The sequence below is a fragment of the Dendropsophus ebraccatus genome, chromosome 9 (genome assembly GCF_027789765.1).
Source record: "Dendropsophus ebraccatus isolate aDenEbr1 chromosome 9, aDenEbr1.pat, whole genome shotgun sequence".
Lineage (NCBI taxonomy): Eukaryota > Metazoa > Chordata > Amphibia > Anura > Hylidae > Dendropsophus > Dendropsophus ebraccatus.
In genome coordinates, this window is record NC_091462.1 from 112,791,170 (window position 1) to 112,814,118 (window position 22,949).

At 48.9% G+C, this 22,949-nt stretch overlaps 2 protein-coding genes across 5 annotated transcripts; one reads left to right on the forward strand and one right to left on the reverse strand.

Moving 5' to 3' along the window:
* Window positions 1-309: 309 nt before the first annotated feature.
* Window positions 310-11,512, forward strand: GDPD3 (glycerophosphodiester phosphodiesterase domain containing 3). Of its 3 annotated transcripts, XM_069984532.1 has the most exons (12): window positions 310-327; window positions 417-788; window positions 2,417-2,601; window positions 2,971-3,013; window positions 5,096-5,231; window positions 5,395-5,440; window positions 5,553-5,671; window positions 5,858-5,947; window positions 7,425-7,558; window positions 7,639-7,698; window positions 8,078-8,129; window positions 11,251-11,512. In XM_069984532.1, the coding sequence occupies exons 3-12, from the start codon at window positions 2,463-2,465 to the stop codon at window positions 11,440-11,442; spliced, it is 1,011 nt and encodes a 336-aa protein (XP_069840633.1). In that variant the 5' UTR covers window positions 310-327; window positions 417-788; window positions 2,417-2,462; the 3' UTR covers window positions 11,443-11,512. The 3 variants fall into 3 exon arrangements, with proteins under 3 accessions (XP_069840633.1, XP_069840632.1, XP_069840635.1); XM_069984531.1 differs by lacking the exon at window positions 310-327 and having other exon boundaries at window positions 353-788; XM_069984534.1 differs by lacking the exons at window positions 310-327; window positions 417-788 and adding an exon at window positions 893-991.
* On the reverse strand, window positions 11,502-18,151 carry LOC138801568 (T-box-containing protein TBX6L-like). Of its 2 annotated transcripts, none has more exons than XM_069984530.1 (8): window positions 17,927-18,151; window positions 16,501-16,669; window positions 16,094-16,361; window positions 14,441-14,584; window positions 13,150-13,220; window positions 12,987-13,039; window positions 12,390-12,801; window positions 11,502-12,310 (listed from the first exon to the last, which is right to left on the reverse strand). In XM_069984530.1, the coding sequence occupies exons 1-8, from the start codon at window positions 17,988-17,990 to the stop codon at window positions 12,103-12,105; spliced, it is 1,389 nt and encodes a 462-aa protein (XP_069840631.1). In that variant the 5' UTR covers window positions 17,991-18,151; the 3' UTR covers window positions 11,502-12,102. The 2 variants fall into 2 exon arrangements, with proteins under 2 accessions (XP_069840631.1, XP_069840630.1); XM_069984529.1 differs by having other exon boundaries at window positions 12,987-13,042.
* Between the last annotated feature and the right edge of the window lie 4,798 nt (window positions 18,152-22,949).

Sequence of the window (22,949 nt, forward strand, 5' to 3'; positions counted from 1 at the left end):
GTGAACTATATTGGGAAATTATTTGTCCCGTTATTTAAACGTATTGTGGCTCCAATGTTACAATGTTGTAGTTTCCCACATGACAGGCGTCTGGTGGTTCTTAACATGCTGGGAAAGTAGCACTGTGGGGGGGTCTAAGATTGTATCCAACATATGAGGCTTAGATACGGCACAGCATGCCTTGGTGGTAATGACCTGGAATGTCTTAGCTGCAGGATATGGTAAGGTTGGGCATGGGAGGACTGAGCTCCGTGCCCCGAGTTTGACGCCCAGACTGGTTCTGGTCATGTGTGTACGGCGGCAGGTGGATACCTGTCAGGAATGCAGGTGGGTGTGCCCAATAGAGACTTAACCTGATAGTTGCCAGTGCGACCTCAGCACACTCAGGGATTACATGTCCTTTTATCCCGCAACAGGTGAGTCTTCTATGAGGACAGACACATGACCCAGAGCTGTCATGCCAGGGGCATGGCGAGCGCCCACCTCTGTGAGCAGCGGACAACCTTTATCTAAATCTGCTGATCGTCAGCTCTCTATCTGCTGATTACAACATTCCCTTCCAGTCCAGAGAGCAGGTAGAAAGAGGGCGCAGCTACAGGGCAGGGTGCCAACTGCTGAAAGGCTGGTGTATCTACAGCGCACAGGAGAGACCAGGACTCTGTGCCCATATACTGACCTCTACTCTGTGCCAGGAGACAAGATCCATCACTGGATACAGGTGTACAGATTGTGTGCCAAACCAGACAAGCAAAGACTGTGCCAGGACAGGAGCGGAGGCTGGGTGCCAGGTGAGGAACAAATTATCTGTGGTGGGGGGCATTCTGGATGCTGTGCCAAGGAGATACACACCAACAAAGCCCTGAGCTGGTTGTTAGAAACATTGTTCTGAGAGGCAACCTATAACTGTGGACTAGATTGTGAGCACCAGGATGGCAGCAGTCAGTGTGCCAGGAGAGGAGAGAGGGGGTACCACAGAGCTGTAGATAACCAGGTAGGTCCTTATCAAGACAGGTGAAGAGGGGACATTGGTACCCAGGGCAAGGGTAGGTCATATGGGTCAGGGCAGCGGCATGTGCTATCTCTGAAAGTATCATGTGTCAGGGCACTGTGTGGCATCTACTAGTGGACTAATTGTAAGTGCCCTGTATGAGAGGAGTAGGTGCCTTGTATCAGGAGTAGGTGCCCTGTATCAGAGGAGTAGGTGCCCTGTATCAGGAGTAGGTGCCCTGTATCAGGAGTAGGTGCCCTGTATCAGGAGTAGGTGCCCTGTATCAGAGGAGTAGGTGCCCTGTATCAGGAGGAGTAGGTGCCCTGTATCAGAGGAGTAGGTGCCCTGTATCAGAGGAGAAGGTGCCCTGTATCAGGAGGAGAAGGTGCCCTGTATCAGGAGGAGTAGGTGCCCTGTATCAGGATTAGGTGCCCTGTATCAGAGGAGTAGGTGCCCTGTATCAGAGGAGTAGGTGCCCTGTATCAGAGGAGTGGGTGCCCTGTATCAGAGGAGTAGGTGCCCTGTATGAGAGGAGTAGGTGCCCTGTATCAGAGGAGTAGGTGTCCTGTATCAGAGGAGTAGGTGTCCTGTATCAGGAGGAGAAGGTGCCCTGTATCAGGAGTAGATGCCCTGTATCAGGATTAGGTGCCCTGTATCAGAGGAGTAGGTGTCCTGTATCAAAGGAGTAGGTGTCCTGTATCAGAGGAGTAGGTGCCCTGTATCAGAGGAGTAGGTGTCCTGTATCAGAGGAGTAGGTGCCCTGTATCAGGAGGAGAAGGTTCCCTGTATCAGGAGTAGGTGCCCTGTATCAGGATTAGGTGCCCTGTATCAGAGGAGTAGGTGTCCTGTATCAGAGGAGTAGGTACCCTGTATCAGGATTAGGTGCCCTGTATCAGGAGGAGAAGGTGCCCTGTATGAGAGGAGTAGGTGCCCTGTATCAGGATTAGGTGCCCTGTATCAGAGGAGTAGGTGCCCTGTATCAGAGGAGTAGGTGTCCTGTATCAGGAGGAGTAGGTGCCCTGTATCAGAGGAGTAGGTGCCCTGTATCAGAGGAGTAGGTGTCCTGTATCAGGAGGAGTAGGTGCCCTGTATCAGAGGAGAAGGTGCCCTGTATCAGAGGAGTAGGTGCCCTGTATGAGAGGAGTAGGTGCCCTGTATCAGGATTAGGTGCCCTGTATCAGAGGAGTAGGTGCCCTGTATCAGGATTAGGTGCCCTGTATGAGAGGAGATGGCACTGCAGTCAGTAATCCTGTGCCTGGGCACTGTGCAGTGATAGTTTCCGGGCAGTGCCCATGGCTGACACAGAGAGGAGGCGGCTGCTGCAGTAATGTGAACAGGAGCATCCCTCCTCCCTGCGCTCTAATATCCTGCAATGTCGCCCAGCTCCAGCTGGATAGTAATACTCGGAGCTCTTCTCCTCTTCCTCAGGTCCTGCTGCCCCCGGATCAGCTGCTGGGCCCCGACTCCTCTCACCATGCTGCCCCCCTTATATTACCTGGTGCCAGTCCTGGGGGGCTATGCTGCCACCTCCTATTATTTGCTGAAGCATCCTGACATCCTGCAGAAGAAGAAGAGACTGGCCTTCTACTGCCGCCACATCTCCCACCGAGGGGGTAAGTCATGCCCCTGTGCCCACCAGCACCCCAACATTTAACCCTTTCATCATGGGGAGCATTGGGACCCCCCACATCTGTAAACTGTGGGTAATATAATAATCAGCACTGGTTATTATAGCTGGGGGGCAGGCGCTGTCATTGTCAGTCATTTCTCAGTCCTATCTGTTTCCAAGAAAGCTGGGTGACTGCAGCTACAGGGGTGGCATACCTAAGCGATTGGGAGAGCTGGGTGGAATAGCAGCCATCTTGGTTGTTACTCACTTTCCCATACTCCTGAATGGTAAATACTGAGTCACCTATCAGGAGTCTGGGAAAGCCGGGGCGCTGTGCACAATGATGTCACCGTGTTATTACCCTGTCTTCCAGGAGCCGGCGAGAGGATTGAGAACACAATAGAGGCGTTCGATAAGTAAGTATGACAGAGCCATTGTTTTTGGGATGCAGTGTTGTCCTGTGGGGGGCACCATTGTCCTGCGGGGTGCAGTGTTGTACTGTGGGGGGCACCATTGTCCTGTGGGGTGCAGTGTTGTCCTGTGGGGTTGCAGGGTTGTACTGTGGGGGGCACCATTGTCCTGTGGGGTTGCAGGGTTGTACTGTGGGGGGCACCATTGTCCTGTGGGGTGCAGTGTTGTCCTGTGGGGGGCACCATTGTCCTGCGGGGTGCAGTGTTGTACTGTGGGGGGCACCATTGTCCTGCGGGGTACAATGTTGTCCTGTGGGGGGCACCATTGTCCTGCGGGGTGCAGTGTTGTCCTGTGGGGGGCACCATTGTCCTGTGGGGTGCAGTGTTGTCCTGTGGGGGGCACCATTGTCCTGTGGGGTGCAGTGTTGTACTGTGGGGGGCACCATTGTCCTGCGGGGGGCAGGGTTGCACTGTGGGGGGCACCATTGTCCTGTGGGGTGCAGTGTTGTCGTGTGGGGGGCACCATTGTCCTGTGGGGGGCACCATTGTCCTATGGGTGTGCAGTGTTGTCCTGCGGGGTGCAGTGTTGTCCTGCGGGGTGCAATGTTGTCCTGTGGGGTGCAGTGTTGTCCTGTGGGGGGCACCATTGTCCTGCGGGGTGCAGTGTTGTACTGTGGGGGGCACCATTGTCCTGCGGGGTGCAGTGTTGTCCTGAGGGGGGGGGGGAATGTTGTCCTTTTTGGTGCAGTGTTGTCCTGTGGGGGGCACCATTGTCCTGTGGGGTGCAGTGTTGTCCTGTGGGGGGCACCATTGTCCTGCGGGGTGCAGTGTTGTACTGTGGGGGGCACCATTGTCCTACGGGGTGCAGTGTTGTACTGTGGGGGGCACCATTGTCCTGTGGGGTGCAGTGTTGTCCTGTGGGGGGCACCATTGTCTTGCGGGGTGCAGTGTTGTCCTGCGGGGTGCAATGTTGTCCTTTGTGGTGCAGTGTTGTACTGTGGGGGGCACCATTGTCCTGCGGGGTGCAGTGTTGTACTGTGGGGGGCACCATTGTCCTGTGGGGGGCAGCATTGCCCTGTGGGGTGCAGTGTTGTCCTGCGGGGTGCAATGTTGTCCTGTGGGGTGCAGTGTTGTCCTGTAGGAGGTGTTGTTGTAATGTGGGGTGCAGTGTTGTCCTGTAGGAGGTGTTGTTGTAATGTGGGGTGCAGTGTTGTCCTGTAGGAGGTGTTGTTGTAATGTGGGGTGCAGTGTTGTCCTGTGGGGTGCAGTGTTGTCCTGTAGGAGGTGTTGTTGTAATGTGGGGTGCAGTGTTGTCCTGTAGGAGGTGTTGTTGTAATGTGGGGTGCAGTGTTGTCCTGTAGGAGGTGTTGTTGTAATGTGGGGTGCAGTGTTGTCCTGTGGGGTGCAGTGTTGTCCTGTGGGGGGCACCATTGTCCTGTGGGGTGCAGTGTTGTCCTGTAGGAGTTGTTCTTGTAATGTGGGGTGCAGTGTTGTCCTGTGGGGTGCAGTGTTGTCCTGTGGGGTGCAGTGTTGTCCTGTAGGAGTTGTTCTTGTAATGTGGGGTGCAGTGTTGTCCTGTGGGGTGCAGTGTTGTCCTGTGGGGTGCAGTGTTGTCCTGTGGGGTGCAGTGTTGTCCTGTGGGGTGCAGTGTTGTCCTGTAGGAGGTGTTGTTGTAATGTGGGGTACGTTGTTGTTCTGGTAGTTGTGGGGAATCTCAGTTTTCCATAGCAACCAATCAGGTCACAGGTTCCACTTTCCAAGAGGCCTCTGAGAAATGAAAGCTACAATTTGAGTGTCCGCCAATGGCAGAGCCGCCTCTCACTGATAATCCATGAATCCTATAGTATGGACATAGACCAGAGCCTTCAAGGGGCTGTCCAGTATGGAGAGCTCTGCTCAATGGTAAAGTTCCCTCAGCCTGTCCTAACACAATGCACCACATGTCCTTCCAGCCTGCGGCTGTCAGGGCATAATGGGAGTTGTAGTTTTGTAACTGCTGGAGAGTCACAGGCTGGGGGACATTCCCCCAAAGTGTCCCTGACCTCCATCCAGGACGGCGGATATGCTTACATATCCCTCTCATTACAGCGCTTTGGCCCATCACACCGACCTCCTGGAGCTGGACTGTCACATGACCAAAGATGGCCGCGTTGTGGTGTCACATGACGGCAATCTGTTAAGGCAGACAGGCTGCAATGTCAACATAAAAGACGTCACATATGAGGTAATGTCTTCTGTAACATCTCTGCTTGCTGTCAGTGAACTGAGGCCTGAAGACTCATCCAGACCTAGTACCTCACAGATGAGGGTTTGCCACCATGTATTCAGTATAGACAATCCTGTGAGAGGGGCGGCCATGGATATTATGTTTTATTTGTCGTCCGCAGGAGCTGCCGCAGTATAAGGAGTCTCTGGAGGTCACCTTCTTCCCAGGTAGGTTGGGGTCTCCATGCTGGTGTAGAACTATAAGTCCCAGCAGTGCCTGTACCTCATAACCCAGCAGACGGTGTAGTGTTCTCCATCACTGGGGTCTTGTCTGTCACAGGTCACATGTCGACGGGCACAGACCACCGCATCCCCCTGCTGGAGGAGGTCTTCCAGAGATTCCCGGATAAACCCATCAATGTGGAGATTAAGGAGGACAGCGACGAGCTGATAAAGAAGGTGAGTGCGGAGTGGGGGCTTTGTACAGTGAGGGGTGACCCCCCCTTATGTGACCCCACAATGAAGGAATGTGACTATCAATGTGACCCCCACATTGTGACTTCACAATGTGACCCCCCTTATGTGACCCTACAATGTGACCCCACAATGTGACCCCCCCCATGTGACCCCTTCCCTGTGTCTCAGGTATCGGAGCTGGTGAAGAGGTACCAGCGTGTGGACAGGACTATCTGGGCCAGCACCAGCGACAGAGTCATGAAGAAATGTAGGAAGGAGGTAACAAAAGTGTAATGTATCTTATTACTACTACTACTACTACTTCATCATCCCCTGTTGTACTACCACTACTCACCTCACTGTATATTACTACTACGTCATCATCTGTACTACCACTACTCACCTCACTATACTACTACTACTACTACTTCATCATCATCTGTACTACCAATACAGACCTCACTGTATACTACTACTACTACTTCATAATCATCATCTGTACTACCACTACTCACCTTACTGTATAATATTATTATTATTACTACTACTACTACTACTACTACTACTACTTCATCATCCCCTGCTGTACTACCACTACTTACCTCACTATACTACAACTACTACTTCATCATCATCATCATCATCATCTTTACTACCACTGAACACCACACTGTATACTACTACTACTCCATCCTCCTCTGTAATACCACTACTTACCTCACCATACTACTACTACTACTACTACTACTCCATTATGCTCTGCTGTACTACCACTACTCACCTTACTGTATATTATTATTACTACTACTCCATCATCCTCTGCTGTACTACCACTACTCACCTTACTGTATATTATTATTACTACTACTACTACTCCATCATCCTCTGCTGTACTACCACTACTCACCTTATTGTATATTACTACCCCTTCATCTTCCTCCAGGCATCTCAGATTATACTGCTAGTACTCCATTATCCTCAGCTGTACTACCACTACTTTCTTATCCACTTAAAGGGGTACCCCAGTAAAAACAGTCTTTCAAGTCAACTTTGTAAGATTTGTAATTTTCTTCTATTAAGAAATCTCCAGTCTTCCCATACTTATCAGCTGCTGTATGTCCTGCAGGAAGTGATGTATTCTTTCCAGTCTGACACTCTGCTGCCACCTCTGTCCATGTCAGGAACTGTCCAAAGCAGCAGCAAATCCCCATAGAAAACCTCTCCTGCTCTGGACATTTCCTGACATGGACAGAGGTGGCAGCAGAGAGCACTGTGTCAGACTGGTAAGAATACACCACTTCCTGCAGGACATACAGCAGCTAATAAGTACTCGAAGACTGGAGATTTTTTTAACAGAAGTAAATTACAAATCTGTATAACTTTCTGAAACACCAATTAAAAAAGAAAAAAAAAACAGTTTAAAAACCTTTTTTCCCTTCTTAATTCCCCTTAGTTTCTTCCTTCTGCTTTCTTACATCTCCATCTTCCATAATTCTCTACTTTACTAATTCTCCCAAATGTACCGTTCCCCCTGTTCATTAACCTCCTTTGTTCCCCACCAGTACTTCTACCCTCATCCCCCTATTCTTCTCTTGTATCCCCGGTTCTTCTTCCCCTTCCTTTGCTGTTCTTCCTCTGTACTTGTCCTCGGTCACCCAGCACAATATGGCTGTATATATATATATATATATATATATATATATATATATATATATACATCATCCTGTAACTACTCTCATCATCTTCCTCCTATCAGAACCCACAGATGCCATTCATGTTCACTCCACGCCGGGGTCTCACCCTCCTCCTCCTCTATTATACTGGGCTGCTGCCATTCGTGGATTTACCGGAGTCGGTGGTGGAGACGTACATGCCGTCCATTATAAACAGGTTGGTGTACATTATATACGGGAGGGAGGGGGGCTGGGTCATTGCTGTATACGGAGGTCTCACCCCGGGTATCTCTATAGGACGTATTTTCCAGAACACGCTCTGATGAGGAATCGCTTCCTGGTCTACCTGCAGGAAAAGTGAGTGCAGAGCGCCGCCCTACAGGTCCGTCAAGGGGAACTCCACACTGCATGGTGTGCGGGGTTATCATTTCCTGGACTAGTCTGTAATTAACGCCATATAGTCACCAGGTCTCCTGCGCCTTAGAGCAGTGCATTGTGGGAGCTGGGTTAGGTCACATGACCGCCTTGCTTCTGGTAGAGAGAATTGTCGCCGTCTCTTTGGATGTGACTGGAGCAGATGATGTGATATAACTCAGGATCAGTAATGGGATCAGTAATGGGATGTATGTATGACGTGACTCAGTGTTATATGGAGGGGTCACACCTTCATATAACGCTGAGGTTATATTATATTACAGCACAGCCAGATGTTATAGATGTTATGTTTCCTCCATAGACTGATGATGAGGAGGAGTCTATTCCAGCATCTCCAGGACAGAGGCATCCAGGTAACAAGATCATATACGTAGCACGTATGTTATACCCCGACCTGGTGATATCATGTATGTTACACCCCGTCCTGGTGATATCATGTATGTTATACACCGACCTGGTGATATCATGTATGTTGCACCCCGACCTGGTGATATCATGTATGTTACACCCCGTCCTGGTGATATCATATATGTTATACACCGACCTGGGAATATTATGTATATTATACACCGACCTGGTGATATCATGTATGTTATACACCGACCTGGTGATATCATGTATGTTGCACCCCGACCTGGTGATATCATGTATGTTACACCCCGTCCTGGTGATATCATATATGTTATACACCGACCTGGTGATATCATGTATATTATACACCGACCTGGTGATATCATGTATGTTATACACCGACCTGGTGATATCATGTATGTTACACCCCGACCTGGTGATATCATGTATGTTACACCCCGACCTGGTGATATCATATATGTTACACCCCGTCCTGGTGATATCATGTATGTTATACACCAACCTGGTGATATCATGTATGTTACACCCCGACCTGGTGATATCATGTATGTTATACACCGACCTGGTGATATCATGTATGTTACACCCCGACCTGGTGATATAATGTATGTTACACCCCGTCCTGGTGATATCATGTATGTTACACCCCGACCTGGTGATATCATGTATGTTACACCCCGACCTGGTGATATCATATATGTTACACCCCGACCTGGTGATATCATGTATGTTGCACCCCGTCCTGGTGATATCATGTATGTTATAATCCGACCTGGTGATATCATGTATGTTATACACCGACCTGGTGATATCATATGTGTTACACCCCGTCCTGGTGATATCATGTATGTTATACACCGACATGGGAATATTATGTATGTTACACCCTGACCTGGGAATATTATGTATGTTACACCCCGACCTGGTGATATCATGTATGTTATACACCGACCTGGTGATATCATGTATGTTACACCCCGACCTGGTGATATCATGTGTGTTACACCCCGACCTGGTGATATCATGTGTGTTACATCCCGTCCTGGTGATATCATGTATGTTATACACCGACCTGGGAATATTATGTATGTTACACCCCGACCTGGTGATATCATGTATGTTATACCCCGACCTGGTGATATCATATATGTTTCACCCAAACCTGGTGATATCATGTATGTTACACCCCGACCTGGTGATATTATGTATGTTATACCCCGACCTGGTGATATCATGTATGTTATACCCCGACCTGGTGATATCATGTATGTTACACCCCGACCTGGTGATATCATGTATGTTATACCCCGACCTGGGGATATTATGTATGTTATACGCCGACCTGGTGATATCATATATGTTATACCCCGACCTGGGGATATTATGTATGTTACACCCCAGCCTGGTGATATCATGTATGTTATTCCGCGACCTGGTGATATAATTTATGTTATACCCTGTCTTGGTGATATCATGTATGTTATACCGCGACCTGGTGATATCATGTATGTTATACCGCGACCTGGTGATATAATTTATGGAATACTGGTCATATCATGTATCTAATATCCCAAACTGGTCATATAATGTGATACTTCAGATCACTTAAATAATATGTCTATACTGGTAATATAATACCTGTGATTTTACAGACTGGAAATGTATCATGTAGATGAAGTATATATGTACTCTCATGTATCATGTATGTGATATGTATGTTTTCTCATGTATCATGTATGTCCTCTCATGTATCATGTATGTGATGTGTATGTACTCTCATGTATCATGTATGTACTCTCATGTATCATGTCTGTACTCTCATGTATATGATGAGTCTGTACTGTCATGTATCATGTATGTGATGTGTATGTATTCTCATGTATTATGTATGTCCTCTCATGTATCATGTATGTGATGTGTATGTACTCTTACGTATCGTGTATGTCCTCTCATGTATCATGTCTGTACTCTCATGTATGTGATGTGTATGTATTCTCATGTATCATGTATGTCCTCTCATGTATCATGTCTGTACTCTCATGTATGTGATGTGTATGTATTCTCATGTATCATGTATGTCCTCTCATGTATTATGTATGTACTCTCATGTATGTATTCTCATGTATCATGTATGTCCTCTCATGTATTATGTATGTCCTCTCATGTATGTCCTCTCATGTATCATGTATGTGATGTGTATGTACTCTTACGTATCGTGTATGTCCTCTCATGTATCATGTCTGTACTCTCATGTATGTGATGTGTATGTATTCTCATGTATTATGTCTGTACTCTCATGTATGTGATGTGTATGTATTCTCATGTATTATGTCTGTACTCTCATGTATGTGATGTGTATGTATTCTCATGTATTATGTCTGTACTCTCATGTATGTGATGTGTATGTATTCTCATGTATCATGTATGTCCTCTCATGTATCATGTATGTCCTCTCATGTATTATGTATGTCCTCTCATGTATTATGTATGTCCTCTCATGTATGTGATGTGTATGTATTCTCATGTATTATGTATGTCATCTCATGTATTATGTATGTCCTCTCATGTATTATGTATGTCCTCTCAAGTATCATGTATGTCCTCTCATGTATCATGTATGTCCTCTCATGTATTATGTCTGTACTATCATGTATCATGTCTGTACTATCATGTATGTCCTCTCATGTATCATGTATGTCCTCTCATGTATTATGTCTGTACTATCATGTATGTCCTCTCAAGTATCATGTATGTCCTCTCATGTATTATGTATGTCCTCTCAAGTATCATGTATGTCCTCTCATGTATTATGTATCTCCTCTCATGTATCATGTCTGTACTATCATGTATGTCCTCTCATGTATCATGTATGTCCTCTCATGTATGTCCTCTCATGTATCATGTCTGTACTATCATGTATGTCCTCTCATGTATCATGTCTGTACTATCATGTATGTCCTCTCATGTATCATGTATGTCCTCTCATGTATCATGTCTGTACTATCATGTATGTCCTCTCATGTATCATGTATGTCCTCTCATGTATCATGTCTGTACTATCATGTATGTCCTCTCATGGTTGTTGTATTGCTCCCCCTGCAGATTTACCTCTGGGTTCTGAACCAGGACTCAGATTACCGCCGAGCCTTTGATTGCGGTGTCACCGGTGTGATGACAGACTACCCCTCTAAGCTTCACTCTTTCCTGCGGGAATATGATGGGGAGCAGAGGACTCAGGGGGCCGGGGCCCAGGATGTCACATCAGGAGATGACCAGCAGAGGGGGCATCTGTGAGGACAGGACCCCTGTATATAACCTATAGGGACGGCTGACAATGTAAATAAATGGTTTATTTTACAGTAAATGTACAGGCTGTGAGTCTGCGGTGACCGCCAACATGTCAGGCACCGGGACCCTGGAGAGGTCTGACCTCAAAGCTATATACACTATGGGAGACGGTGCTTCACAGTCCATATCGCATCTCCCATGTGCTCTCTGCTGCAGAACATCTTCCCGATCCTCCCCTGTATCTACCACTGCTCCGTCCTCTCTGCTGCAGAACATCTTTCCGATCCTCCCCTGTATCCACCACTGCTCCATCCTCTCTGCTGCAGAACATCTTTCCGATCATCCCCCGTATCCACCACCGCTCCGTCCTCTCTGCTGCAGAACATCTTCCTGATCATCCCCTGTATCCACCACCGCTCCGTCCTCTCTGCTGCAGAACATCTTCCCGATCCTCCCCTGTATCCACCACTGCTCCGTCCTCTCTGCTGCAGAACATCTTCCCGATTGTCTCATGGTGGATCTTGGCTCTGGAGATCTTGGCTCTTATGCTGTGCCAGTCGCTCCGCTCTGCTCAGTCAGGCACCATGTGACTTCTTCCCTCACCCTGTAGTCCTCATGCGGCTGTGCCGGACCCCCCTCATGTCCTCCGGACCCCTGTCTCTGGCATCAGAGGCCCCTGGCGGTGGCCGGTGAGGGCAGGTACCAGGGGGGTGTATATATTTGCTGCAGAAACGGGGGCTGAAGTGCAGAGAGCGGGTAACTCAGTCTAACGGGCGGAGCGGCCCAGGACCCCATAAAATAGGGGGAAACTGGGGGGAGTGTAGAGAGGGAGGAAGAAAATGGAGCCAAAGCGGAAGGAGGCGGATGAGCAAATCTGTGGAGGAAGAGGAGCAGTGAGACGTAGCAGAGCCAGGCTGAAGGAGCCGAGCACAGAGACAATGATCAGACCTTACCTGTGAGGGCAGGCGGGGGGAGGGTAGGCTGTCACTGACAGCGGAGAGATGGCGGCAGGTAGAGCCCACACTGGTCTCTGGCTTATGGGGTCCCACTGCAGCAGACTGTCCGTCCTGTGGGAGGTCTCGTCTCTGTCCTCTGAACACTCTCTCTGTCTCCGCTCTCTCCCCTGTGCCGGGTCTGTGGAGTCTGCCGGGTGTCTCGTGTCACCCACCCTGGTGCGCTCTATTCCAGGTGTCTGTCTCTTTTCTCCTTCATCCTCTCTCTGCTCCTCGGTTGCGCTCTCTTCTGACACATGAAGTCTCTCATCTTTATCCTCAGTGTTCCCATCTAAGACAAGCGGACTCTCCACTCTGCTGTCTCTCTGAGATTGTGTCTGCGGAGCTGCGCTCTCTCTATGTCTCTTACACTCTGAAACACAGAAATCACTGTCACTATAACTGTGCCCGTGCACCCCCACCAGCAGAATAGTGAGTGCAGCTCTGAGGTATAATACAGGATGTAACTCAGGATCAGTAATGTAATGTATGTACACAGTGACCCCACCAGCAGAATAGTGAGTGCAGCTCTGGAGTATAATACGGGATGTAACTCACCTGGGGACCCATCTTCTTCTGTTCTCGTCTTGTTCTGCTTTTTCCTCGGGGTGCTGCTGAAATAAAGAAGATTAGTGTTGTATGAATTATCGATGTGTCCGACATACCCCCAACCTCTTCCCGCCATTAGGGGGCGATATACATAGGGGCGGACCACACTTACTGTTCCTGCTGACTCTTGAAATATTTGATCCCTTTTGCAAATGGATTTTCTTCAATTTTTAATAAGGAAAGCTACAGGGGAGATAAATAGGTTAGAGGTGGGGCTAATGTATGTGGGAGGAGAAAGACAGAAAGGGAGGGGCTAATGTATATGGGAGGAGACAGACAGAAAGGGAGGGGCTAATGTATGTGGGAGGAGACAGCAACAAAAGGAAGGGACTAATGTATGTGGGAGGAGACAGTGACAGAAGGGGAGGGGCTTATATATGTTGAAGATTGAGACAGAAGAGGAGGGGCTTATGTATGTGGGAGGAGAAAGTGAACCCAAAAATAGACATTTCTTCTCTTCCATTTATATCCCTATGCGCATGCATAACTTTGCTGTTTCTTGTTATTGGAGAGCAGTGCATTGTGGGAGGTAACATGAAACAAAAATGGGGCATACAGGGGGCGGTGAGGTATATGGGGGTGTACAGGGGCAGGTGATGTATATGGCGGTATACAGGGGGCAGGTGAGGTATATGGGGGTATGCAGAGGGCAGGTATGGGGGTATATGGGGGTGTACAGGGGTCAGGTGATGTTTATGGCGGTACACAGGAGGCAGGTGAGGTATATGGGGGTATGCAGGGGGCAGGTGATGTTTATGGCGGTACACAGGAGGCAGGTGAGGTATATGGGGGTATGCAGGGGGCAGGTGATGTATATGGTGGTATACAGGAGGCAGGTGAGGTATATGGGGGTATGCAGGGGGCAGGTGATGTATATGGTGGTATACAGGAGGCAGGTGAGGTATATGGGGGGTATGCAGGGGACAGGTGAGGTATATGGGGGGTATGCAGGGGACAGGTGAGGTATATGGGGGTATGCAGGGGGCAGGTGATGTATATGGTGGTATACAGGAGGCAGGTGAGGTATATGGGGGGTATGCAGGGGACAGGTGAGGTATATGGGGGGTATGCAGGGGACAGGTGAGGTATATGGGGTATGCAGGGGGCAGGTCATGTATATGGTGGTATACAGGAGGCAGGTGAGGTATATGGGGGGTATGCAGGGGACAGGTATGAGGGTACACAGGGGGCAGGTGAGGTATATGGGGGTACACAGGGGGCAGGTGAGTTATATGGGGGGTATGCAGGGGGCAGGTATGGGGGTACACAGGGGGCAGGTGAGGTATATGGGGGGTATGCAGGGGGCAGGTATGGGGGTACACAGGGGGCAGGTGAGGTATATGGGGGGTATACAGGGGGCAGGTGATGTATATGGGGGTATACAGGGAAGAACGTATCCTGACCTTCGGGTTCTGGTAGCTGGTGACCGCTATGAAGGAGGTCTCAGGGAAGGAGATGGAGGAGGCGGGCCGCGGGTGGGCGCCATTACTGGAGGTGGGGATGACGTATAATCGCAGGTAGTAGCGGTGCATGGACTGCAGGACGATCTGAGGAAACAACAGAAAACATAGAAGTACAAGGTCCTGCCCCGGCACTGCGGACAAACAGACTGGGACTATGTGTGAGCCCAGACCGGCACTATGTGGGCACCCAAACTGACACTATGTGGGCACCCAGGCTGGCACTATGCAACTACCCAGACTGGAACTATGTGAATACCTAGACTCACACTATGTGGGCACTCAGGCTGGCACTATGCGGGCACACGTATCACTAAAAGTGAATGCCAGGGGAAACAATTCAATGAAATTCCATTTTCGGGAAATTCTGCCCGGATCTCTGGACAGTATGCCCCCCGGGATCAGAGCCCTCCGTACCTGCCCCCCCTGCCGATCTCTGGACAGTATGCCCCCCACCCCCTGGGATCAGAGCCCTCCGTACCTGCCCCCCCCTGCCGATCTCTGGACAGTATGCCCCCCACCCCTGGGATCAGAGCCCTCCGTACCTGCCCCCCCCCTGCCGATCTCTGGACAGTATGCCCCCCACCCCTGGGATCAGAGCCCTCCGTACCTGCCCCCCCTGCCGATCTCTGGACAGTATGCCCCCCCACCCCTGGGATCAGAGCCCTCCGTACCTGCCCCCCCTGCCGATCTCTGGACAGTATGCCCCCCCACCCCTGGGATCAGAGCCCTCCGTACCTGCCCCCCCTGCCGATCTCTGGACAGTATGCCCCCCCACCCCTGGGATCAGAGCCCTCCGTACCTGCCCCCCCTGCCGATCTCTGGACAGTATGCCCCCCACCCCTGGGATCAGAGCCCTCCGTACCTGTCCCCCCTGGTGATTTCTGGACAGTATGCCCCCCGGGATCAGAGCCCTCAGTACCTGCCCCCCCTGGTGATCTCCGGACAGTATGCCCCCCACCCCTGGGATCAGAGCCCTCCGTATCTGCCCCCCCTGGCGATCTCTGGACAGTATGCCCCCTACCCCTCGGGATCAGAGCCCTCCGTACCTGCCCCCCCTGGCGATCTCTGGACAGTATGCCCCCCACCCCCCAGGATCAGAGCCCTCCGCACCTGCCCCCCCCTGGTGATCAGAGCCCCTCCGTACCTGCCCCCCCCTGGTGATCAGAGCCCCTCCGTACCTGCCCCCCCTGGTGATCAGAGCCCCTCCGTACCTGCCCCCCCCGGCGATCTCTGGACAGTATGCCCCCCACTCCTCGGGATCAGAGCCCCTCCGTACCTGCCCCCCCCGGCGATCTCTGGACAGTATGCCCCCCACTCCTCGGGATCAGAGCCCCTCCGTACCTGCCCCCCTGGCGATCTCTGGACAGTATTCCCCCTACCCCTCGAGGATCAGAGCCCCTCCGCACCTGCCCCCCCTGGTGATCTCTGGACAGTATGCCCCCCACCCCTGGGATCAGAGCCCCTCCGCACCTGCCCCCCCTGGTGATCTCTGGACAGTATTCTCCCCCGGATCAGAGCCCCTCCGTACCTGCCCCCCCTGGTGATCTCTGGACAGTATGCCCCCCACCCCCCGGGATCAGAGCCCCTCCGTACCTGCCCCCCCTGGCTCAGGGTGTTGTTGGTCAGTCGGATCTTGTTGAAGCAGATGGGTCTCTCCATCCATCGGTGACCGGGGGCTGGGGAGTCGGGGTGGAGGTAGAGGCGAGTGGGGGGTCCCGGCTCCGCTCTGCCGCTCATACTCCAGGACCCGTCACGCCACTTGTAGCGGTTCTCCCCATCAGGGACGGCCTGGACACACAGAGAGTAGAGGCCATGGGGGTCCAGGCCGGAGAGGGAGACGGAAAACTCCGGGAACATCCGCCTGTCAGGACAAGAGGGACAATCATTATCAGGAAGAGTTGTCAGCTGTACTCACCTCCCCCTGCTCCCACTCCCCTGAGTATGTAAGTGCTCTGCCACTCTATTTATGAACCAGGAGGCTCAGGATGAGCAGCACTTACCTGCCGTTTTTGGTAAGTATCATCTCTGTCCCCACAGAGTTGAATTTCTCCCATAATTCCCTGTTCTCCAGCAGAGCGCTGACCTGTGGAGCTGATGCTGCAGGGGATTCTGGGGGAGAACAATATGGCGGAGACAGGTAATATCCAGCGGGATGAGGAAACTTCCCACCTGTAAGAAGAGACGACGTTACTGATGTCACTGAGGCCGCCCTCCATTTACACCCAGCCTGACACAAGGACAAATGGGCAGCAACTAAGTGACCCGAGGTTACCCACAATTCATAGGGAGCAGCCAGGCCTGGGAGAGGCGGGGACAACAGCTGGGAACTACAAGGCCCAGCACAACCCACCTGCCACACTATACAAATCAATCTATGATTATCTGTGGTGTTACATAGGACTGCAGGTCACATCTACTACATTATCTGTACTCAGAGTTATCATTGTGTTATCTGTGGTGTTACATAGGACTGCAGGTGATATCTACTACATTATCTGTACTCAGAGATATCACTGTGTTATCTGTGCTGTTACATAGGACTGCAGGTGACTACTACATTATCTGTACTCAGAGATATCACTGTGTTATCTGTGGGGTTACATAGGACTGCAGGTGACATCCACTACATTATCTGTACTCAGAGTTATTATTGTGTTATCTGTGGTGTTACATAGGACTGCAGGTGACTACTACATTATCTGTACTCAGAGATATCACTGTGTTATCTGTGGTGTTACATAGGACTGCAGGTCACATATACTACATTATCTGTACTCAGAGGGATATCACTGTGTTATCTGTGGTGTTACATAGGACTGCAGGTGACATCTACATTATCTGTACTCAGAGATATCACTGTGTTATCTGTGGTGTTACATAGGACTGCAGGTGACATCTACTACATTATCTGTACTCAGAGATATCACTGTGTTATCTGTGGTGTTACATAGGACTGCAGGTGTTATCTACTACATTATCTGTACTCAGAGATATCACTGTTATCTGTGGTGTTACATAGGACTGCAGGTGACTACTACATTATCTGTACTCAGAGATATCACTGTGTTATCTGTGCTGTTACATAGGACTGCAGGTGACATCTACTATATTATCTATCTGTGGTGTGACATAGGACTGCAGGTGACATATATTATCTATCTGTGGTGTTACATAGGACTGCATGTGACATCTACTATATTATCTATCTGTGGTGTTACATAGGACTGCAGGTGACATCTACTATATTATCTATCAGTGGTGTTACATAGGACTGCAGGTGACATATATTATCTATCTGTGGTGTTACATAGGACTGCATGTGACATCTACTATATTATCTATCTGTGGTGTTACATAGGACTGCAGGTGACATGTAATACACTATCTGTACACACAGCCATTGCAGACACATACAGGACTACTCACCCAGGTCTCTCCTCAGGTCTGGAGGGGAGGGCAGGCAGCAGCCCAGTATTCCTGTTGAGTTCATGATGTGATGTGACCCCCAGGAGCTGGGGCAGAGCTTTATACAGGGGGAGGAGAGACCCCATACAGCTGGGATGGGAGGGGGGAAGCAAATACCCCATCACTGTCTCATTCCATTCACACACTGGGCCATAGAGTGCAAGCTCTTGTGACAAGATGCACACCCTGGAGGCCTGCAGGTCATTAGAGGATGATTGTGACCCTGCACATGGCTGGGGGGGGGGGGGGGGGGCTGTACACACTCTCATCCTATGTTTAGATTCACCTAATCTCCATCATTACTCAATTAACACCTTGTTGCCCGCCCTCCCCCTGTAATACAGCCCCCCCCCCCCAGCTGCTGTCACCACATCTGCTGAGGGGCTCCCTGTGCCTGAGCCAGAGCACATACAGTATATAGGAGGATACTTTATATACAGACATACCCCTATAGGGAGATACCGTATATACAGACATACGCCCTATAGGGAGATACTGTATATACAGACATACACCCTATAGGGAGATACTGTATATACAGACATACACCCCTATAGGAGGATACTGTATATACAGACATACCACTATAGGAGGATACTGTATATACAGGCATACCGCTATGGGGAGATACTGTATATACAGACATACACCCCTATAGGAAGATACTGTATATACAGACATACCCCTATAGGGAGATACTGTATATACAGACATACCCCTATAGGAGGATACTGTATATACAGACATACCCCTATAGGAGGATACTGTATATACAGACATACCCCTATAGGGAGATACTGTATATACAGACATACCCCTATAGGGAGATACTGTATATACAGACATACCCCTATAGGGAGATACTGTATATACAGACATACCCCTATAGGAGGATACTGTATATACAGACATACCCCTATAGGAAGATACTGTATATACAGACATACCCCTATAGGAAGATACTGTATATACAGACATACACCCTATAGGAGGATACCGTATATACAGACATGCACCCTATAGGAAGATACTGTATATACAGACATACACCCTATAGGATGATACTATATATACAGACATGCACCCTATAGGAAGATACTGTATATACAGACATACACCCTATATAGGGAGATACTGTATATACAGACATACACCCTATAGGGAGATACTGTATATACAGACATTGTATAAGAATAGATTACGTTCATGTAAATAAAACTGAATCGCACACTGACCCCCAGATCACCAGGGATACAATGAGACCATAACAGGGCTTATTGTAGACACGTTGACCACCATGAAGTGATCAGAACCAGACTGGGTCATGGTCACCAAGGACTGAGCAAGACCGTATGGAACAACTAGAATTGGACGCAGTTTCCCCGGACCACCAGGGACTGGGTGTGATCCCTGTGGATGACCAGGATCAGACGATACCCAGTGTCATTAGGCAGAGGGTGATGTGGACGGGTCACCAGGGTCCAAGATGGCGATTGTCCAGCCGGTCTGTGGATATTAACCCACTAGATCCGATCATGGTATAGGTGGGGTATCTTAGGGCTTTAATCAAGGTATTGTGGGGGCATCTTAGAGCTCTGGTCAGGGGGTTTTAGGCTTATAGTTGGGGTATCCTAGGATGTTCTAGTCTTATATCTTGGAGTTATGGTCAGGGTATATAAGCCTTGTATCCTGGAGCTATGGTGGGGGTATTTTGAAGCTATGGTTGGGGTATCTAGGAGCTATGGTTGGGGTATCTTGAAGCTATGGTTTGGGATCTAGGAGCTATGGTTGGGGTATCTTGGAGCTATGGTGGGGGTATCCTGGAGCTATGGTTGGGGTATCTTGGAGCTATGGTTGGGGTATCTTGGAGCTATGGTGGGGGTATCTTGGAGCTATAGTGAGGGTATCTTGAAGCTATGGTTGGGGATCTAGGAGCTATGGTTGGGGTATCTTGGAGCTATGGTGGGGGTATCCTGGAGCTATGGTTGGGGTATCTTGGAGCTATGGTTGGGGTATCTTGGAGCTATAGTGAGGGTATCTTGAAGCTATGGTTGGGGATCTAGGAGCTATGGTTCAGGTATCTTGGAGCTGTGGTGGGGGTATCTTGAAGCTATGGTTGGGGATCTAGGAGCTATGGTTGAGGTATCTTGGAGCTGTGGTAGGGGTATCTTGGAGCTATGGTGGGGGTATCCTGGAGCTATGCTTGTGGTATCTTAGTGCTAAGGTACAGCATCTTGGGTCTCTAGTTGGAGTATCTTAAGACTGCGTTGAGAGCTGATCTGACCATGGACATCCCTGATGAAGATGTTAGATGAGCAGAAGCATCTACAACTATGTCTTAGTTGGATCATACCAATTTAGAACATGGGGGGAGACATTAGGACCCAATTATATTTTATATATAGACACATCTAGCAGATTTCTGTATCTTTTACTGCAACATGTCCAAGGTTTCCCCGAGGTGATGTCCTGTGAACGTCCCTAGCGGGCCCCATAAACACCTGAGGTGGCCCCTGCAGCCTGTGTCAACAGAAATGTTGGCCATTTGCTCAGATCTCTTGGTGTTCTCTCTCCCCGGCTTCCTCTCGGTGTTTTACTTTCTCTGTCCCTCCTGTTATCCCGGCCTGTGATCAGAGCCTGCCCTCCCCTGGGACATTGCTGGGTGCTCAGGGCCCTTTAATCTGCATCACACCCCATGTGTTATATTCTGCACCTGCTCAGCAAGTGTGGGAACCTGAGGTGTCCCATCCCAGCAGCAGCAGCGACCAGGCCTCTGATCTCTGCTTCATGTCCTTCCCATCCCTCAGCAGAGAGATCTGCAACATTCCAGCCCGAGGGGGTGCAACCATGACCTGTCTCATAAGGGCCATAATGTGATCATCTCCATAGAACCTGGTATGGTTCATGGTGTAATGTCCTATATAGAACCTGGTATGGTCCATGGTGTAATATCCTATGTAGAACATGGTATGGTCCACGATGATGTAATACTATATATAGAACCTGGTAAGGTCCATAGTGTAATATCATGTATATAACCTTGTATGGTTCATGGTGTAATGTCCTATAAAGAACCTGGTATGGTCCATGGTGTAATATCCTATGTAGAACATGGTATGGTCCACGATGATGTAATATATATAGAACCTGGTATGGTCCATGGTGTAATATCCTATGTAGAACATGGTATGGTCCACAATGATGTAATACTATATATAGAACCTGGTAAGGTCCATAGTGTAATATCATGTATATAACCTGGTATGGTTCATGGTGTAATGTCCTATAAAGAACCTGGTATGGTCCATGGTGTAATATTTTATATAGAACCTGGTAATGGTCCATGATGATGTAATATTCTATTTAAAACCTGGTATGGTCCATGGTGTAATATCCTATACAGCACCTGGTATTATCCATGGTGTAATGTCTTATATAGAACCTGGTATGGTCCATGATGTAATATTCTATATGGAACCTGGTATGGTCCATGGTGTGATATCTATCTAGAACCTGGTATGGTAAATTATGTAATATTCTATATAGAACCTGATATGGTCCATGGTCTGATATACTTTACAGAACCTGGTGTGGTCCACGGTATGATATTCTATATAGAACCTGGTATGGTCCATGGTATGATATTCTATATAGAACCTGGTATGGTCCATGGTATGATATTCTATATAGAACCTGGTATGGTCCATGGTATGATATTCTATATAGAACCTGGTATGGTTCAGGATGTAATATTCTATATAGAGCCTGGTATGGTTCATGGTGTAATGTCTTATATAGAACCTAGTATGGTCAATGGTGTAATATCATACATAGAACCTGGCATGGTCCAAGATGATGTAATATTCTATATAGAACCTGGTACGGTCCAAGATGATGTAATATTGTATATAGAACCTGGTACGGTCCATGGTGTAATATCCTATACAGAACCTGGTATTGTCCATGATGTAATGTTCTATATAAAAGCTGGTATGGTCCATGATGATGTTATATTCTACATAGAACCTGGTACGGTCGGTCCATGGTGTAATATCCTATACAGAACCTGGTATGGTCCATGGTGTAATATCCCATACAGAACCTGATATGGTCCATGGTGTAATATTCTACATAGAACCTGGTATGGTCCATGGTGTAATATTCTACATAGAACCTGGTATGGTCCATGGTGTAATATCCTATACAGAACCTGGTATGGTCCATGGTGTAATATCCCATACAGAACCTGATATGGTCCATGGTGTAATATTCTACATAGAACCTGGTATGTTTGGCCCGTAGGTGCATTGGGTGGCCAGGAAGACTGATGTAAGGGACCTGACCTTGCCGGACGTACACAGCACAGAACAGTGGTTCTCTATTATCAGCCATTATGACAGCCAGTGGTCTATTAATATCCAAAACCCTAAACTTTTTCTGGAGATTTGTCATTACACTAAGGTTATGTTCACATTCCGGGATGGCGTTAGGTGGGGGGGGGGCAAACAGGGCATTGCCAAGGTCCCCAGAGGGCCCACCTTAGTCCGCTAGAAGCTGGTGTCCACCGATAATAGTCGGCACTAAGCAATCACCCGTGTCGGCTATTTAAATATTTAGCTGCCGCTGTCAAAGCTTTAACAGCAACATTAGGATGGCTTTGGGATGTCTAGTGGTCCATAGCGGCTCCACGCTACAGGACTACGCTACAGGACTGTGGTCAGTACAGCCTGAGGCCTCTGAGAGGTCGACCGGGGAGGCCTGACTCTCATCTCACACGTTAAACAGCGTAAGAACGAAAAAGTCCAAAATTGCTGGTTGACATTTCAGAAGGGGTAGAATAAAAAGTTATTAAAAAAGCCCTTGCATGTGTGTACATGTTTCTGGTAAAAACTACAGATGACCCCTCCGTCATGTCATTTTTACCATTAAAGAGTGTCTGATACTAAAATTAAAGGGGTACTCTGGCCCGGCCGTATTTTTCCGA

Excerpts from the sequence above, each read along its gene's own strand:
- GDPD3 (XM_069984532.1), top strand. The coding sequence starts at position 2,463 with ATGCTGCCCCCCTTATATTACCTGGTGCCAGTCCTGGGGGGCTATGCT. Across the intron at positions 3,014-5,095 it reads ACAATAGAGGCGTTCGATAA|CGCTTTGGCCCATCACACCG; the intron begins GTAAGTATGACA and ends CTCTCATTACAG. Across the intron at positions 8,130-11,250 it reads TCCAGGACAGAGGCATCCAG|ATTTACCTCTGGGTTCTGAA; the intron begins GTAACAAGATCA and ends CTCCCCCTGCAG.
- LOC138801568 (XM_069984529.1), bottom strand. The coding sequence starts at position 17,990 with ATGAACTCAACAGGAATACTGGGCTGCTGCCTGCCCTCCCCTCCAGAC. Across the intron at positions 14,585-16,093 it reads CCCTGAGCCAGGGGGGGCAG|ATCGTCCTGCAGTCCATGCA; the intron begins GTACGGAGGGGC and ends TTGTTTCCTCAG. Across the intron at positions 12,311-12,389 it reads CCCCCCGCCTGCCCTCACAG|ATTTGCTCATCCGCCTCCTT; the intron begins GTAAGGTCTGAT and ends CTTCCTCCACAG.